We start from the raw sequence: 19,180 nt of genomic DNA, 5'->3' as shown, positions 1-19,180 counted from the left end.
CGCTGCTGGTTCTCAAGTTGAGAGACCTCCCCTCTCCAGGTGGAGGTTGGTGTTTTGCTCCCCTGTCAGCACCACTGGCCACCACTGCCCAGATTTCCCTGGGCTGTTGTGCAACAGGGAGAATCCCAGCCTGCTGCCCTCCCCAGCACAGAGGGCACTCGGTGGTGAAACTCTTTGGGGAAGCTTTTGTTATCGAGTGAAATGACAGGACATTTCATTTTGCACAAAGCTCTGGCCTACTCTGGGAGAGGAAAATCAATCCATGGTTGGCAGGAGGGCTGGTACCTGGGCAGCATTTCCCATGTGCTCTCAGCATCGTGGATCTCATTTCAGTTAAAAACATAAAACAAACCACAGAACCCCACATTTTGTATGGTTTGTGCCTGCTTATCCCATGTGGAGCAGGTGGCACTGGTTTAGGCTGCCTCCTCCCACCAGGAATGTCCATGTCTTCTGGAAGAGCTGCCATTCTCCAAAACGGCTTTCCCCAAGACATAAATACATGTGTCTATAGGCCACTTCATTCCTTCCTCCTCTCACCGAGGAAGATGCCCAAGGCATGCTTGGTAAGGAGAAATCCTACATGTATCTGCACCTATTCCACTACAGACATGTATATACAGACACATTCTGTCCATTATTACACTGGAAATACAGAGTTTTAAAAAAAAGTAGTAGCAGCATGTAAATGAGGAATTGTGTTCATTTCCTCGGTCTTTTTTCTTCCTCCTCTTCAGAGCTACATCATCAGTTCTGACAGTCCCTTCTCTCCCTCTGCTCCCCTCTGAGAGGGGGGTTTCACTGCTGATCCCATCTGCAGGAGCTGGCGTTTGAAGGCAGTTTGAATTTCTCTTCCCGTCAGCTCCCTCCTCTCCCTCCCTGCATCCTTCCCTGCACGATGACTCATCCTGGAGATGATCTTGGGTTTCGTCTGATGGCTCCTGCCCACTTTGGCTGCAGCAAAGTCTGATTTCAGAGCGATGGCACAGGAGGAAAACCCGCACAGGAGCGCCTGGTGAGCCACGCGAGCCGTTAACATCTCCGCTCAGGGAGGACAAAAGCAACACAAGAGTTCACATTTTGTTTGTCTCCCAGCAGCAGAAGCATAAGCCCCAGGAGAAATGCCTATTTTAAACCCTTGATTCCCAAACTCTCAATAATGTTGCAAACCCCAGGGTTTTGCAGGAATCAAAGGGCTGATTTCAAACATGTTCCATAGTGCAGGATGCACCGGAATTAAAAATGCATCAAATGGGCTCACTTTCTCTGCGTGCTCTCGCAGTATCCGGTTTTCCCAACCCCCAAAATTGTTTGCTTGGTTTCTCACCCCTCAGTTTTGAGGTCCTGCTAAAGGGCCGTTATCTGAGTTAGTTCTGACGTGGGGGTGGTCGGACTCTGCTGGGCGACAGCCACCATGGGGATTTCCATGCCTAGTCAGGCCGGATTGTTAGTCCCCTCTGAGTTCTTGCAGGCGTAGGCAACATCCTTGGCAATGCTGCACATCCTGTTGGACATCTGGAGCTCGGTCCTGAAGGCGGTGGGGAAGCAGAACTTCTTGAAGCACGCCTTGAAGTTCTCATCCAGGAAGGCGTAGAGCACGGGGTTCAGGCTGCTGTTGGCGTATCCCAGCGCGGTGCAGAAGCAGGAGATGGCCAGCTCCAGCTCGCTTTCTGCCTTGGCACCCAAGCACTGCACCAGCACAAAAATCTGGATGGGAGTCCAGCAGACGATGAAGACTGCCACCACCACGAGGACCATGCGGGTGATGCGTCTCAGGTTCCGGTCCTTCTCCTTGGAGCCCGAGAGGACACGGACGTTCTTGAGCCGCCTGATCATGAGGCTGTAGCAAATGGTGATGATCAACACGGGGATCATAAAGGAGAAGAGAAAGACACAGATGCCAAACACTGGATCCCAGTAGTCCACGGGAGAAGGGAGCTTAATTAGACAATCAATTTCTGCAAGAGTAAAAAAAATAAAATGGAAAGGAAGATCAGCAAACACAGATCAAGCAGAAAAGCATCTGCACATGCAGATTAGTTTAGGTTAGTTAGGTTAATGGTTGGACTTGATGATCTTAAAGATCTTTCCCAACCTAACATAACAGTTCTGTTTAATACTAGAAAATACTAATTCTGCATTTAATACTAGAAATTCCAATGCCGTGTTTAATACTGGAAAATCCAATTCTATGTTTAATACTAGAAAAGCAGTAGCAGTGATACAGAGAGACAGGGGCAGAAAGGGAAGAGTTAAGATGATTTTACAGCAGAGACCTCACCCCACTGGTGAAACTGGCACCCCTCTCCCTGGCCCCTCCTGCCCACCAGCACCTCCCTCCCTCGGGATGCAGCTGTACTGACCGTTGTTCTCGTTCTCCGCAGATCCCATCACCATGGCCGGGATGCCGAAGACAGAAGCCAATGCCCAGATGCAAACATTGACCACCTTGGCCTTGTGGGGCGTGCGGATGTCCAGGGCTTTGATGGGGTGGCAGATGGCGATGTAGCGGTCCACACTCATCATCGTCAGCGTGAAGGTGCTGGTGAACATGTTGTAGTAGTCGATGGAGATGGCGATCTTGCACAGGACATTGCCAAAGGGCCAGAAGCCCAGGAACGTGTCTGTTCCCTGAAAGGGCAAGGTCATCAGGCACAGGGTGTCAGCCAGAGCAAGGTTGAAGATGTAAATGTTGGTGGCTGTCTTCATCTTGGTGAATCTGAAAAATGAGCAATGGTTAGAGCTCCACCTGACCCTGATGGGTCAGACACTGAACTTTACTGAAGCAGATTCTGCTGCTTTAGGAAGGAGGTGCTGTATTTTCTTACGTAGTGAGATTGGCCACACTCAACCTCCCACACAGATCAGCCCATCTCCTACAACACCACAAATGATCCCTCCACAGTCAGTTCCATGGGCAGGAGAATCCTTCCCTCAGACTTCCAGCGAGCACCATGAAAGCCTGAGGCTCAGATGGTGTTTCTCAAAAAATTACTTCAATAGGGCCAAGTTAGGATTTCACTACCTATGGCTTCATTATTGTAAGTATTGGTGGGAGCTTTAGCCAGTACGCTGGTTTGAAAGGTGCAGGGGTAAGCTGATCAGCCATTTGGTGTGGGCTCATGGCCAGAGAGCATGGCTAATGTGAGCTGTCAAATCAGAATGGGCAACATGGCCAGCCCTGGCCAGCCAAAAACTGGTGAGGAACTAGGTTTGAATCAGAAATCAAAATATCACAATGGTTCCTTCTAAAGAAAGGAGTAAAGCCACGAGTCAAACTCTACTTCAAAGACTTTTTGTCATTTCAATATTACTTTTACCACGTGAACCGACTGCCCCAAAGAAAGAGTCACCTTGCTCTAATGGCAATCATCTCCTTTTCACACTTGGGAAATGATGCAGAGCCAGCTGTGATCACCTATCCAGGGGGACGTGCAGCATCCGCAGAAATGGAAGCTCAACAGTGACTCTGTGGCTGAATCTAACATTTCAGCTCCAGGATATTCCTCTCATGGGCAGAATAAGAGCTCAAATAGGTATAATTTTAAAACTACAGCTCATCCATCATTTACTCTACTAATGGCCTTAGCAGAAACGTCGCCAAAAATGGCAGACAATGATGCTATTAACAGAGTGCAAGTTCATTTGAGGGTAACGCTTCTACCGTAAACTGCTGCACTATTTTCAGCCTGATATGTGTTAGAATATTAAGGGGTCTGATTTGACCTAAAAAGCTCTTTTTGCCAATTTCATTCAGAACTGCAAACCCACAACTGCCCTTCTCAGTGCTGTGCCCTCCCCTGAGGGTCTGAGCTTCTTCAGCTCTTGATAAATGATTTGAATCCTTGGCAGAACATTATCACTGGCACATTCTGAACCCTGCTGGGACACATGGTGACGTGTCCAGGTTTGCAAGAGAAGCAGACAGGGGAGCCACGATCCAGACTATAAAGTCTTTTTTTACCTGCCTTGGAGCTCTAAGCTGGGCTCCTATCAGAGGTCTGAAAGCAGCTTCAGAAAGCAAGACCAAAATGATCCTACGTTTGACCCTGAAAGCCAAGGGAAGATTTTGGAGGTGATCACTGATGGAAACATTGTTGGAAATACTTTGAGATCCCCACACAAGCCTGAGTGAGGCTTTGCCTGGCCCAGAAATCAATCACAGGTTCTTAGAAAGCCAGCCCAGATAAACTTACATAACCAAAGGCAGTAGAAGGAAAATACCAGTGCCTTTCCTTTTGTGATGGAATGAATGAGAAAAAGCACTTTGTAAATCCAACACAACCAGGCAGTTGCCAGGGCTTTAAGCTTTGGGATTTACTAAGGAGAATTACAGCAGGCTGCAGTGCCCTGAACTCCAGAGAAGCATCTCAGGGTGGGCAAGTTTTCCATTCTTGTTTGAATTCTTGCACTTGGCATAAACGTGGCAAAGCACAGGGGGATGAGGTGGGTCTGTGGGTGGATTCACTTTCCTCTCCAGGTCAGCAGAGGGGGATTAAAATGAACTCACTGTTTTATCAGCTCTCACAAAAAAAAGCATTGTCAGCTCAGGCTTTAGGAAGTTATTCAGTCACCTGAGACTGTGGTAAGGTAAAGGCAAAGGTCTCCTGGGAGCTGCAGTTTCCCCTGAACACCACAAACCTGGCTGGGCTGGCTCAAGCTTCCGAAGGTCAAGTTTGTTGCAGTCCATCCTTCCAGGAGGGCTGGAGCCAGAGGCAATTCATCAACATGCCTCTAACCCTGACTGCTTTCACTGACGTTATAACTCAAGGGAATAGCAAATTTGAGCAGTGGTGAGCAACTTCACTGCAAAACAGAAAACCTTAAAGGTTGTTTGGGTTTGATTTTTTTGTCATTGACCAGTGGGAGAAACAAGCAGCAATTCACCCACCTCCAACATCCATCCAGTATCCATGAGGGTCAAAGCTGCCTCCCTGCACGTTCCTGTGTCCTCAGGACTGAGAAGTTTGGGGCATCTCAGCCAGCCCTGAGCTCAGGGTGTGCAGATCAAACCTTCAGCTCCCTCCCACCCCACCAGCTGCACTCCTCCCAGACACTTGTCAGCATGAATTCAGGTGCAATTGCTCTGCCTGGCCCTGCAAAAGCCCTCAATGCACAGATCCCTCTCCTCTGCCTCCCTCCTCACCACCTCCTCGAGGTGACCGCAGAGCCACCTTCCCTCTCTCCCACATGGGACACACTGAGGTGGCTGTCCCACCACTTCCTTCAACACATCTTCCAGTGGAATTTAAAGCTGATTTTGCTCTTTTGAAAGGGGGGGAAATTAATTTACACCTAATTAATTACTTCTACACCACTTTCTCTACACGCTGAGAGCCAAGAGCCGTTGTCCCAACCAACCAATGTTCCCAAACAATTCCAGAATGTTCAGTACACGCAGAAATCAATCAATCATTTCTCTGTGGATTAAAGTCTATTTCTTTTCCTCCAGAACTGAGAGTGTTCTGTCTCTTAATCTGCACTAAAAAAAAAAAAAAAGGACAAATTAAACTCTGAGGCTTTAGGAGGCACATCAGTTTCTTCCCCCATGACACAGCTCTGCTGCAGATAAGCCTGTGGATTCCGTGGAGGACATTAACTCCCCGCTGGGCCACTTTCTTGCACTCTGCCACAGAGGTAATTTCCTAATGGAGCATCTCCCACAGGGTGGTTCTCAGCTCTCCATCCAGCTCCCCCTTTATCACAACAGTAATTGCTTTACTCTGCTCTCCTGTTCTCTTGGATGCTGAAGCCTGAGGGGAAAAACACCTGGATATCAGCTCAGAACTCATCTTCCCCCTCCTTTTTGTTAAGTGGACCCTCTGGTTAGGGGAGCACACAGTCTGGGAGAGGAGATTAAGGGCAGGTCATTAAGGGTAGGTAGGTGGACAAACCCTCTGGGCTTTAAGGACCTGTTCCTCACAAGAATGGATTCTGCCCCTGGCTGAGCCTCAGGGTGAGCTGCAGACCTCTTGTTTTAGCATCTTTCCCTCTTTGTCACCCAGCCACAGCAAGGCTGCAGGGCTGGGGCTAAGGACCAGCTGGCTGCAGCAAACCCACAGCCCAAAATGGAGCTGCAGACACCAGGGGCAGAGGGACCAAAGCAAAGCCTGCAGCCCTGAAGAACCCTGAGCATTATTTCCAGGAGCTCTCTGCCTCTTGGAGCCTCTTGATTTTGATATGTGTAGCTTCAGCTAATTAGGATGCAGACAGTGTTGTTCACCTTGAGCAGCTCCCTCCATCCCCACCTCACACCCCGGCAGCAGGGACAGCCTTTGTCCCCATCTCTGGACACGCAAAAAAGAGCAGAAAAGGCCCAAGGAGGATTTTTACTGAGCTGCTCCCACCCTGTGATGGTGGAAATCAGCCCCAGTTCTCTCCCATCTCTTCTCCCAGCCTGCTCCCAGCCCTCAGGTCCTGTGAAGCTGATATTTGATCTGGCACGTTCTGTCATGATTTGTGTCCCCTCAGCCGTCCGCCCACACTGTGCTCTCTGCATCCCTGCTGCTCTGATCACCATCCCAGAGCCCCCTCAGCTTAAAACTTCTGGCCAGCTTAAGATGATTTATTCTTAATGGTTCAACAGGCCCTGAGCAAATGCACAGAATTTGAGAAGGACAAATTTAAATCAGTCTGCACTCTGAGGCCAGACACCACAGCAAAAGCAACCACCAATAAGGCACCTAAAAGCCTATAAATTACCCAGCAAGACAGGGACTGACTAGAAGGTGTGAGTTAGGGAATCTGCAGCCAGCCAGGATGAGAACACACGTTGGTATTTTCTTGTCCTTGAGTCTCACTGCTCTGTCTGAAGCACAGCTATGGAAAACCAGCCCCACCCTGTGCTCCAGGTGCTCTCTGGGGACCAGTGTGGATGGTGCTGCCATGCCAAGGGAGGAGGCTCTGTAGATGCTGCTGCAAAGGCTTCAGCAGCTCACCCAGGGGCTCCCAGGGATGCTGCCACATCCCTGAGCAGGTGCTTGGACACCAGGAATGGTGCTCTGGTCTAAGAAGGGCACTCATCAGCATCCACCCTGCAGCAGGATGCTCTTATCCCTTCTCATGGGTCAGATCTGCCTCTGCTGAATTGTTCATGTCCAAAATGCACCTGGAAGTTGCCCAGTCTCTGAAAAACACTGGGAACCAAGTCCCATGTTGAACATCACAGAGTTACTGCTGTTCATGGGCAACTCCCTTTCACCCATCTCACCACAGCCAGGTGAAACAAAGAGCCCTCCAACACACCCTGAAGCTACAGGACCTGTGTTAGCAGGGGCCAGATGTGGCTACCGTGGGTCATGTGGCTGAGCCCAGCTCACCTGGACTCATGGGGACCCAGAAATCAGGGAACTGCAGACCTGTCCTCTGTAGCCATTATCACAGCAGGATCCCCTCCGCTCACCTGACCATCCTCCCCTGGCTCCACTCACTTTCCAGGCAAAGAGACCTTGGGGTGGGTTTCATTCCTCTATAAACTGCAATAATTTATGTCTATTTATTTTATGTTTCAAGGAAAAACTAAGAGGCAGACCTGGAGACAACAAAGGTCTCAGATGGCCCCACTCATGTCCACTGGGTCCCCACTGCATGAAGCACCCACTTCATTTCAGCTCTGAGACACACAGCTGGTCCAGGCTTTTCCCTTAGAGAGCTTTCTATTAAGGAATCAGCATCTCTGAAATGTCATAATTAACTTCATTTCCCCTGTCTCATCACAGCCAGCTGCCCTCACCCCTATTCTCGGGGACTGAGGCAGTTTTCAAGCAGAACAACAGCTGGCACAGCATCCCCAGGCAGGCTCATGATGCAGACACCTTCCCATCACATCCTTCCTCCTAAAGCTTCACCTGGAGGCAGCAGATGAAAATGTAGGGGCCTGACAGCCCTAAGCTGCCTAAAACATTGCTCAAAATGCTCTGAAATGTGTTCTGCCACAGAGAGAGCTGAGCATCCCTAGGATTTTGCCAGGCTCCCAACAGAGAGCTGCCATAGCAATTTCTTGCTGCCCAAGAAATGAGGCAGCGTTCCCATGGGGGCTTGAACTGGAGGAAGGGAGTCCTCCAGATCCCCACTGCTCAGCATCACAGCAGCTGGGGACAACAGAGACTCCCTGGACTAGAAGCTGCACCTTGTCCCTTCCGTGGCACACCAGTGGCTGGCAGGGATTTGGGGCCTCTGTCACACCCCTGTAACAACACCTGGGTCAGCACCATCTCCAGCCCCATGAGCCAGCCCTGGGGCCAACAATTCATCCTCCTTCCCCTTTGCTTTCCTTCCTAAAAACAAAGATCTTGGGCAAGCAGCCCTGTAGACTTCGGTTAATAGCTAGGAGGGATCTCAGCAGCCTGGTTTCCCCCACTCTCCCCCCAAACCCTCTGTTCAGCTCCTTGTTTCACATTCATTAAGAAGCAGAACAGGAAATATATGCAGAAGAGAGCAAACAGCAGAAGGAGGAGGGAGGGGAGGCATCGTCTCTGCTGGCAAGGAGCTCCAGGATGAGCCAGCAGAACAAAGCCACAGACGAGGCAGGTTCCCACAATAGGCCTTTTACTGTCCAGGAAATCGTGTTCCTCACAAGAGCCCTTCTCCATTTTACCAATTAGTGCTGCTCAGCACTGGAAGGGATCGACAGTCACATGATGACTGTCTCTATAAATTAATCATTCCAAATGTTAAATCACTCCAAATATAATAGAGATGTAGGCTGGGTTCTACAACACAGAGGAAAACCTAGAGGAGGCTTTGAAGCTGCACTTTTGTGTGAAATACCAGGAGATTTAAAAACTTTTCCCTTGGTGCTGCAAAAAACTCATTCAGGAGAAACAAAAAAATGGGCTTTCCTGGGGCCTCCAACTTCCTCAAGTGCTGGTATCAGAGCCTTTTTATTTCCCAACTCCCTCAAAACTGGGAAACTGTTACTGTCTGTAACACCACCAGTCTTTTTCTGGAAGAAAATTTTCCTATGGGCTGTGTAAAGTGTTGAAGCCTGATTATCCTTGCTGAAGCATGGAAAGAAAAAAACTTGTGTGTGGTGCTCATTACTTACAGTGATAGGGGTGCATCACAGAGGGTTTGCCGATCATTTTTCCATTAATGGAAGAGATTTATCATTAAGAGCCCCAAAACCCTGTGTGGACTTGCCAGCAACCAACTTCCAACCTACTGAAAACCAGGTGCTATTCAAGGCATGAAGCATCAAAGCTCTGATCTGAGGAGAAAAGCCTGTGTTTGAGAAGTTCATCAGCATCCTCCTTGTAGGGCCACCACTTGGCAGCTCCGCATCAATCTGTGTATGTGGCCAGGGTCAAAAGTTTGATATTGAGGCCAATTCATCCTCACACCTGCTCCTGACCTCAACAGACAGGGCAAGGAGAGAAGAATCCTGGGCAGAGATAACCAGAAGTTGTTACTCATCGACTCAAGAAGGGTCATTGCCTTGGCTGTAACTCAGTCTTGGCCTCAGCTCAGTACTGAGCTCCCAGGGGACACGGATGGGGAACAGCAGCTCCTACACGTGCTCTAGCTCAGTTATAACCTCCCCAGCACACACTTTACAAGGGGGCTCTCCAGGCCCACTGAGTTTTTTGGAAAAAACAGAGGTGAATCACAAAAAAGGAGTCCCCAGATTATAAAAACTTATGTTGGCTTTTATATATATACATGGGGTTTCTGAATAAAGGGAAATAGAGAAATGGAAAAGCCTGAGGGCAACTGGAGGTGGACCCTGTCTTCAGTTTTCAATTGCTTAAAAACTGTGAAACTAGAGGACACACACAAAATGAGGTAAATTCCAGGGGGAATTCCAGTGCTAAATCCCACTTTCTTTTCCTGAGTTGCCTTTATCCAGCTGGAAAGTATCAAAGTCAAAAAAGGTGTGAAGCAGAAGCCAGTATTTTTCATGCATAGCCATGGCACAGGTCCACCCTGCTCAGGACACCAGTTTCGGACAGTTGGGTTACTGGTGATCCTCCAGTCCCAGCCCTGGGATCAGCAGGGCCGGCAGGATCCTGCCGTGCACATCCCACCAGACCTCTGCAGACAGGGACAAGATTTCTGCTCAGACTTCTCCCTGCCCACATTAAGGTTCATGCACGGGATAAGGACTCCCTTCCTCTGCTGCACACGGGCTGGCATTCCCATGCAGCTACATCATGATCACCATCATCAGACAAGGGCTTCCAGCTTCCAGAGCCTCACTACTCACACACTTACACACACCCACAAACTGCTCCAGTGATTGCTACTACACTGAGAAGGAACACGAGGTCTTCAGATATGGCACCAGTGTGCTGCAAACCTCCTCTCTGCATCTGCAGACTCCCCAGGGCTAAGGGGATCCCTTCTCCCTGCCATAAACTCCTTGGCTAACAGAGCACAGACAGGCAGCCTGATGAACAGTCACGTCACTTTGTCCTTGGAGCAGAGATTTAACCACCCTTCACCAACCTCTGATACCAAAGACCTAATTTTGCAGCATCTCCCCCAGCCAAGTTGTAGTTATTCAGGGGAAAGGTGCTTTGGAAGCAGTTGGGCTCCTGGCAGGAACAAGACAATCTCACCAGTGTCTGAATACCTGCTAAACAATTTCGTCTTCTGTTGGAGGATTCAGCCTGTCTTTTCTTGTGCTGGCAGCATCCACCTGCACCAGGAATCTGCTCCAAGATGTGGATAAAATGGAAGCTCCCTCCTTAACATGCAGGGTGCAGGGATCAGAAGGGGGATGCTGGGGTTGAACATAATCACAGCCCTAAGAACTGCACAAACTTACTCTGTACTTAGAGGGCAAACAAGGTTTCTGATTCCCAGAAGCAGAAGGGTTTGAACCACAGCAGAAGCAGACAGGGACTCTCAAAATGCCAACAATGGGCAGGGAGGATGGAGTGGTGCATGCTCTGTGCTGTCCCTCTGCAAAAGTGCCCCCCACTCTCCTGACTTCAGCACAAGGAGCCAGAGAAGTTGCCCTTAACTCTGCAGCATCCTCTCACATCTTATTTAAGTCTGCAGGCTCCACAGAGGTGGAAGATTTACATTTGTGGTTTTTCCCCTGTAAAAGTAAAAGGAAGCTTCCCAGCAGGCTCTTTCCTTTGCAACAAGGTTCAGCTTTGGAAAGAGCCAGCTCCCAGATGGAGCAGCACCTGCAAACGCAGCTGGGGTGCCGGACACAGCACAGGAAGGAGAGGTCCCATTAAGGAGCCAGCACACCCTGGCAGTGGAATGCTCCCAGCACGTCATCCTCCCCAGGGACATCCAGCTCCCTAAAAAAATTTTAAAAGCCTCGGTTTTTTTGAGCAGATCTGCTCACTCTGCTCCATTCTCTGGGTTAAACTTTAGGAGGCACCAGAGGGCAGCTGAAAACTGGCAGAAACCTTCATCACAGCCTAGGAAGGGAAAAAAACAGATAAAACCAAAACAATAAAACAAATGCCACATCGTTACCTCTAAAGCACGTCTCAAGCCCCAGGGAAGTGCCTGCCTGCTTTACCCGCAGCAGGGATTGAGGGAGGGAAGGTCTGCCCCTCTCCCAGCTTTCCCTGGAGCCTCCCTGGTGTCCTACCTGACGATCACATACATGACGGAGCAGTTGCCCACCAGCCCCACAATGCACACGATGGAGTAGACGACCACGATGGTGATCTTGATGCTAAGCGGCAGGAAACCGTCCCCTGTGCTGTTGTTGAACCAGTTGCTGGGCAGAAAGCTCAGGTTGAGCATGGAGGAGTCGTTCAGCAGCTTCCTCAGGTCAGGGTCTTCAAAAATGTGGGCAGGGAAGAGCGGGTCCATCCCGAAGCAGCAGCCTGCGCCAAGGACCTGGGGCAGCAAGAGACAGCTTTAAAATCTGCTGATCAAACGGGTGGCGCGGGACTGTAGCAAGGCGAATGCATGAGAAACGCTGGGGAAGGGTGATTTATTACCAGGGAGAAGGAGGATTTACTGCCGAGGAGCACAGCCCCCCTCCCCAGGAGCATTTTAATGGGATGCAACCCTGAGAGCCTGGCGCATCCCGAGCACACAGGGATCACGCACATCTCCACACCGCCGGCGCAGGGGACGTGCCGGCTGCACACATCATCCCTTCTCCGAGGGGCTGGATGTTCCCACCTGCCTCTCCCATCCCTGCGGGTCGGTGAGTCCCCCACATGCGGTTTTGCGCCCCCAGACCTTCTCCTGACGCCCGTGTACCCCGAGAGCCACCCCGGCTCCGGCACGACCCCACCGGTCCGTATCACGACAGAACAGCAGGAAAAGCCCGAAGTTGGCAATAAACCCCAGCCGGCTCCGTACCTGCGGCAGGTCCCCTCTAGCGCAGCTCCGGACCAGACTCCACTCCCCGGGGCCACATCCAGCACCCCCGAGCCGGGGGATGGGGGGGGGGGACACGGGACAAAGCCGGGGGCTCCGCAGGTGGAGGAGGGGAAAGGGCTGTCTCGCAGGCAGGGATGCTGCCAGCGCAGGGGGCTGCACCCCGGAGCCCACGTTTTTAAGGAAAAGGGAGGGATGAGGGAGAGGGAGGGAGGGAGGACGGAGGGCGGCTGGGCAGAGCCAGGCTGCCGGGCTGCTCCTACTGCGTAAGAGAAAAGCGGGAGGGGGAAGGAGGAAAAGGTGGGGGGGGGGGGGGGATGATAAATAACCAAACGCAGCGAAGGGAAGGCGAGCCCACACCTGCGAGACACGGGCAGCGTCCTCCCCCCGCCCCGGGGGAGCTGCGGTGGCCTCCTCGTCCCACCCTCGGCGCGGCGAGGGGGGACCAGCACCCCCCCCAGCCCCCCCAAACCCACCCTGCCGCAGCCCCCGACCCGCAGCCTACCTGGGGTGGGCCCCCAGCGGGAGACGCTGGGAGGAAGGGAAGAATCGGGAAAGGCTACTGGGAAGATCGGGATTCGGGAAGCAGATTCCTCCCTCCTCTGCAATTGTGCAACCTGAGCGCTGTTCTAGCGCAGGAGCAGCGGAATGGGGAATCTGACCTAGAAAGTGGCAAAAAAAAATACAAGGAGGAATGAGAACTACGGACAGAAAATTGTTATTATTTAATATTCTTCTAGCAGCCCTAGCTAAAGGTCATTTTGGTAACCCAAAACATCCTGCACTTTGTATCTGAGTTAGATATTGCAGAAGCTGCAGTGCTAAATTCCTTACCTCAAGGTGGGGTGATCTACACAGACCCCTCAGGTACCTGCAGTTCCCAGTCTGACTGTGGGACGCTGACCCTGACAAACTCGGGGCCCAGGAGCTGCAGAGCCCCCCAGGTAGGCCAGCCCCCCAAACAGGGTGCACAGAGGATTTTGGGTTCCACCCCCAGTTTGATCCCAGATCAGAGGTGGATTGACAGCTGAGAACCAGAGCCCCCTGCTCTGGAGCCTCTGGCCATCTGCAGTGTTTCCCCAAAGAAGCCATTTCCCAGCAGTTTGGGGAAATTTCTCAGTGTTGGGGACACAAGCAGAGACACACAGGTCAGACCAAATTCAGGGCACACTTTCCAAAGGGAGGTGGAGAAAAAGAACATGTGCTCTTGGGCAGCAAAGCTTTCTTGTCTTCCCAGCCCCCAGCCAGCCCAACACAGAGCTCCTGGGGCCCAGCAGGCAGCCAGGGCTACCCCTTTGTGCTCCAGCTCTCTTTTAATGGATGTCTGGGGATATGTAGCACAAAAGCTACACCTTCTTCACCAGGAACACAATGCTAAGGTATGGTGCTGCATGGCAATTTTCTTGAAAGCTCCAACAAGAGATTTCAGCTTTAACAGGGACAAGGGAAAAAAGCATGACCCAGAGCTCCAGCCCTCCTGTGGAACAGAACAGTCTCACTGCTTCGAAAAGTGGGGTTTTGACAGTCCATTAAGGAGAGTGTGAAATAAATATTAGACCAGACATTACCTTAATTGTCAGTGGATTGATTTCCAAAGGCTGAAGGAAGGACAGCAGTAAATCAGTGCAAGAGCTCCCAGCTGGACAGCCCAGGAGCTGACGGGAAGAATATTTGCAAATTCAGCTCTGCTCCTCTCTGCTGGCTCTCACCCCAACAAATGCTCTCAGCCCTTCCTACACTCCCTTCATGTTAATGCAGTGCAGCAAATACAGCAGGTTCACCTATTTCTTTATCTTGTTGTAGTTTTCTTTTTTGCCTGAGATATGTTTCAGAAAGGCTACTGCATCAGGATTGCACTTTGAACTACTGACAGCCAAGATATGTGTCTGGGAAAAACATTCTTCCAAAAATTCCCCTCATCCATCCCTCTAGTTTCTCCTCAGTGTTCATCCCTGCCCTCCTTGCATGGGGAAAAGAAGCCCAGGAGGTTCATGCTGCACCTTCAGTCCCAATCCTGCTGTTTCACATGATTTCACCACAATTATAATTCAATAATGGTGAGATTTGTCCTTCCAAAATATCTCATGGTATCTTAACACATGCTCCTCTCAGGATCCCTGGGATGAGAGGAGGACAATCATCTCAAGAGCAGGATTGCCAGATTTCTTCCTCATCAGAAGTCTCCTGTCCACTGCGGTCTCTGCACCAAGGCTGGGAAGAAACACCACCTAAATTTTATCTACATTACCCAAACAGGACTTCTCCCAGCCTATTTCTTCAAAAAGCAGATCAACTCTTAAGCTTGAAGGTTTCTCAGCAGACAGCAAGGAAACAAAAGCTAAGAAAAGAACAAGACAAAAAAAGCCACCTTCTTCCAGGTGATACCCAGAGAGCCTTGGTGGAGGCAGCAGATGTCACACATCATTAGGAGATGCTGAATTTATAAGAGAGAGTCCAGAGCATCAACATGCAAGTGAAAACACCTTCCACTAGAGCAGATTTCTCCAACCTGGAACCTTGAACACTTCTAGAGATGGGGCAACCACACATATCTTTACCATTTCTACCTCCAAACTCCTGAAGCATCAGCACAGTCCACATCAGTTGTGGATGAAAAATCCTTAATTATTTCAAGATAATCCAGTTCAAGTGCCAATAACTGCATCTTCTGCTGTTTCAACCAGTTTAACTTTACAGACATTGTTCCTAAATGTGGAGAACTTTTGCTGATTCTGCAGAAAACAGCCCTCAGCCACCTGCATCTCATAACAGCAACAGCCCACAGGGATTTTTTTTTTTTCTGCCTTTCCTTTCAGGAGGTGAAGATGTCTGCATGTCAGAGCTGTTTTGCCACCTTTAGCACAGTTTGTCAATCTGTTTAATCAAGGCCATCATAAGCAGAGAATTAATTTTGCAAGATATCAAATCATTTTTTCATGCAGGGAATGAGCACCTGGGCTGGAGAGGAGCAGGAGAAAGTCTGGGGGGATGTGGAGTGTGCTGGAAAGCAAAGGTTCAAAAATGCAGCTGTCAGTGCTGGGATGATGGGCACCTGATTAATGGCTTGCCAAAGGCTAATTAGCTAAATTTGTACCACAACCACCGGTAATGGGTGATATTTGTTCTTAGGACATTAATGATGACAAAGATTTAGCAATGATGTATCCTTTCCTAAGGCAGGGGAGTTAGAACAAGATGATCTTTACAGATCTATGGTCAACTGTTAGAGCATCAAGGAAACAAGAAAAAAAGTAAACAAAAAGACATAAAAATATAAAAACATTTTTTCTTGAACCCTAAAACCCACTTTTCCAGGGCAGCCTCTACAAGGAGACTCAATGGTACTTCACCGAGACCATGGTGACAAATTCTCTTCCTTGCATGGTGCTATAAATCATGTAACAACACAAGACAAGAAAGATTCCACAACTGGATTATCTGCCCTCCATGGCCAGCAGACTCATTCAAAGAATGAGAAATAACATCTATTAAGAAGAGGACATTGGCTTCTTCAATATTTCCAGTAATACATATTCATTGTAGTTTTTGTACTTCCTCAGACTCATTTTAGAGATGGCAGAAGCCTCTGCAGAACCTTTTCTGCACTGCCAAGCATCAGAACAAAAAGAAAACCAGAAAAAGTGTTCCCAAGGAGCAAAGTGGGGCCTGGGGACAAACACACTGTGGGAAAAAGCATCCTGACTGCAGCTTTTATTGGGATGTTCCCTAAATCCCAGACCCAGCAAGGGGAATGGGGTCAGTGGGATGTCACAGGCCATGTCCTACCTTGTTCAAAGTCCCAATCTCCCTTCCATGATCACTGAGCTTCCCAGGAAGAGCAGATCTGGGACAAGATCTCAAGATGCAAATGGCAGGGTGATGGTCCAGCCCATATCAGAGGTGACTGATCCCAGTACATCCCATACACTCTCAGACCTAGTCACAAATACAAGCTCAGACATTCACACAGATTTTAGCTCCAGCCCAGCAGAGGAGGGCAGCTGAGCTCATGCATCCCCACATCCCTGAAGGGCAGCTTCACCTGCCCAGTCTTGACACTTCTGTACCCTGACAAGGTACTTCTGTACCTTGATGCTGGCTGGGGACCTCCCTGCCAGTTCCTGAGGCTGCAAGGAACTGATTCACAGGAACCGTCATATTATGCAATAAAACAATTTCCTGAAGAACCAGCTGGCTCCCAGGGCCACCAGGCTAACAGAGCTGGAGTCAATGGATTCCTCTTTCTAAAACAGCAGGAGAGCAGAACAAGTGTAATTCATGTCCATTTCATGCAAAAATACAGATGAAATCTCTCCATTTCTCTTCTACCCATCTACAAGGTCCATGGTAAGGAGAATAACCAGGACTAGTGCCAGCAGCCACCTGCATTTTAAGAACACTGTGTGTGCTGCTAGGCGTGATCCTCATTACTTACAAATAATTAGAGCAGATCTTGCTTTCACCAAAAATTCATTTAGAGCAAAATCCCCCAACCTCCAGCAGGAGAAAGAGCACACAATGCTACCCACTTCACTGATATTTTATTGTCTGCCATTACTATTTGCAATTTTCAAGGGACTGATCATTTCAGGTGCCTACGGATGAGGCCATTAATCTTCACTGCAACATTAAATTGTGTTTTACTGTCTTCCTCTTTTTTGTGTCTCAAACTCGTGAACCTTAAAGCAAGCAAGTCCCTCTACTCTTACAAGACAGAAACCCCTCCTCCCCCCATTATCCCGTGCCCAGGATTTTTTTCACCATTTTGGGAATGGGCACCCATCGTCCAAGGCTCACTGTTTGGGTGTCCCAGATGCTGAGAGAGTAAGGGTCTCTGATTTCAAGAAAGGCAGTGATGGTTGCAGGACTGACACAGGTACTCAGTAAGGAACAGCAACAGATGATGAATTTAGATCCTCTGAACATCATTCCAGCATTTTAACCTCTTATCCCTTAGGGAGGAAAACATCTCTGTGCTCAGATGGTGAATTTCACAGGAGCCTTTCAAAGTAAAGATCTGCTTATCACCTTTGTGCTGCAGCCCTTTTACATAGCCAACAGCTTGGAGAGCAACAAAATCACTGCAAAAAAAGCTACGAAGAAATCCAGAAACCATTTGCAGTTTGCTTCCCCCTGAACTTGCTCCCCCCAGAGATGTCACTCAAGTTCTCACTGTTGTGTGGATCAATAGCAGCTGATGCCTGATAAACCACCCCAAAGCAGGATGTTTTCACAGCTTTAACCCACTTGAACTCAGCCTCAGAAGCCTCCCCTCATTCCATTTTCCAGCAAGAGGAAACAATAGATGTTTACTGAAAATTTCAAGCAACAATAGAGGGAAATGCATTCCCATCAGTTTCTCAAAGGCTTGAATATCTGCCTTGAAAAGGCTGCAGCCTTTAACAGATCCATGACTGGGGAGAGCCACCAGTTAGGTGGAGGAGATGTATGTAAATAATATGCACCAAGCAGCAGATACGTGCTGTCTCCTCACATATGCTATTTATGTGGCTGTCATGCTCTGGAGATGTCACACGAAGAGCCGCGGCTGCAGAGCTGTACACACACTCCAGCTCCCCATAATTTAACATGGGATTGAGAGTCAACAGCCTTGCTGGGATAAGCTGGTTCCAGCAAAGCTGTGCTGAGTCACAGAAGCCAAAAAACTGGGCCTGAATGTTTGACAGGATAAAAAACCACTTCTAAATGTATGTCACAGATGTCAGCGGCTGCAGCCAGCCATGCCTGCCCACAGGCACTGGTGGCCATGGGAGGGGCTATCCACCACCCTGGGCTGCTCAGAGCTCACTCCCAGCTGAGGAAATGGTACCATTCCCCTGCAAAAGTGGCATTTAACCTCCATCAGAAGCCTCTCCATTCTTGCCTAAGAAGCTGCTCCATCCCACAAGCTGATCCATTTCCCCATATTCCTCACCCTCCACACAATCAAACCCCCTTCCCCAACCCCACACAGCCCTTTTATCCCTCACCCACCCAACCCACATCACCTGCACTCATCATGGAATGAAATTGTGCACCTGAGGCTCCTCCTCTCCTTGGAGTTTTCCGGCCTCAGCACATTTGTGGCACAAATGCTGCAGTGGCAGCTCTGGAACTGGTGGAGCTTTTCAGGCCCAGTTCAGGAAAGCCACTGATGCTGATACTGAGTGTTTGCGATTGAGCCAGGCTTCTGAATGTGAAAAACTGTGTGAAGAGACCCTGAGCAACACATATCCTATTACTGTTTTTCTCATCTGGTTGTGAAAAGTTGTGTGAGAGGTCTTTAAGAAATAGCTACCCCAGCACAACTTTCTCAGGAACACAGAAGGAACACATTTGGGGCTGTTATTTAAGTGTTTTCCAACCAGGAGGCACAAAGCAGGGAACGGCTGCACTTTGGCACCTCATCCTCTCCTTCAGACACAGGGAGATGCTCCTCCAGACCTGACCCCAGCTCTGTCCCAGTTTCTGAACCTCTCATTACTTCCCTCAAATTGCCCTCAAGACCATTTTGCTTCATGTCTTCTGCTTCTTCCAGGCTCACCCTCCCTCACCTTCACTGAGGCCGTGTCCATCTCCGGAGCAGCGCGAGCTCAGTGCCGGAGGCAGGATCTGCCAGCTGCACTCATCACAGAAACAAGGATTGACTTTTTACACCGTGTCTCTCCTGCAGGCACCCAGAGAGTGCTGCAAACTCTGCAAACTCTTTTGCGAGATGGATGGAGGGGGAGAGATGCCAGGAGCCTGGGGGTGGAAAAGGGGCATCCCGGGGAGGTGGAAATGCCTCGGCCTTGCAGAGTCCTTCTCCGTGCCAGAGGAGCTGCAGCTGTGGGGGAGGTCCAGACTGAGGGCACCATCATCTGAAAGGAACATCCCACCA

At 49.7% G+C, this 19,180-nt stretch overlaps 1 protein-coding gene across 1 annotated transcript; it reads right to left on the bottom strand.

Moving 5' to 3' along the window:
* Nucleotides 1-365: 365 nt before the first annotated feature.
* Nucleotides 366-12,357, bottom strand: OPRL1 (opioid related nociceptin receptor 1). The gene is made up of 4 exons (XM_069034009.1): nucleotides 12,283-12,357; nucleotides 11,555-11,808; nucleotides 2,364-2,719; nucleotides 366-1,958 (listed from the first exon to the last, which is right to left on the bottom strand). The coding sequence occupies exons 2-4, from the start codon at nucleotides 11,779-11,781 to the stop codon at nucleotides 1,435-1,437; spliced, it is 1,107 nt and encodes a 368-aa protein (XP_068890110.1). The 5' UTR covers nucleotides 11,782-11,808; nucleotides 12,283-12,357; the 3' UTR covers nucleotides 366-1,434.
* Between the last annotated feature and the right edge of the window lie 6,823 nt (nucleotides 12,358-19,180).

Source organism: Aphelocoma coerulescens, chromosome 20, assembly GCF_041296385.1.
Source record: "Aphelocoma coerulescens isolate FSJ_1873_10779 chromosome 20, UR_Acoe_1.0, whole genome shotgun sequence".
Taxonomy (NCBI): domain Eukaryota; kingdom Metazoa; phylum Chordata; class Aves; order Passeriformes; family Corvidae; genus Aphelocoma; species Aphelocoma coerulescens.
Note: the sequence above shows the minus strand (reverse complement) of the source record. Positions and strands in the feature narration are given on the sequence as shown.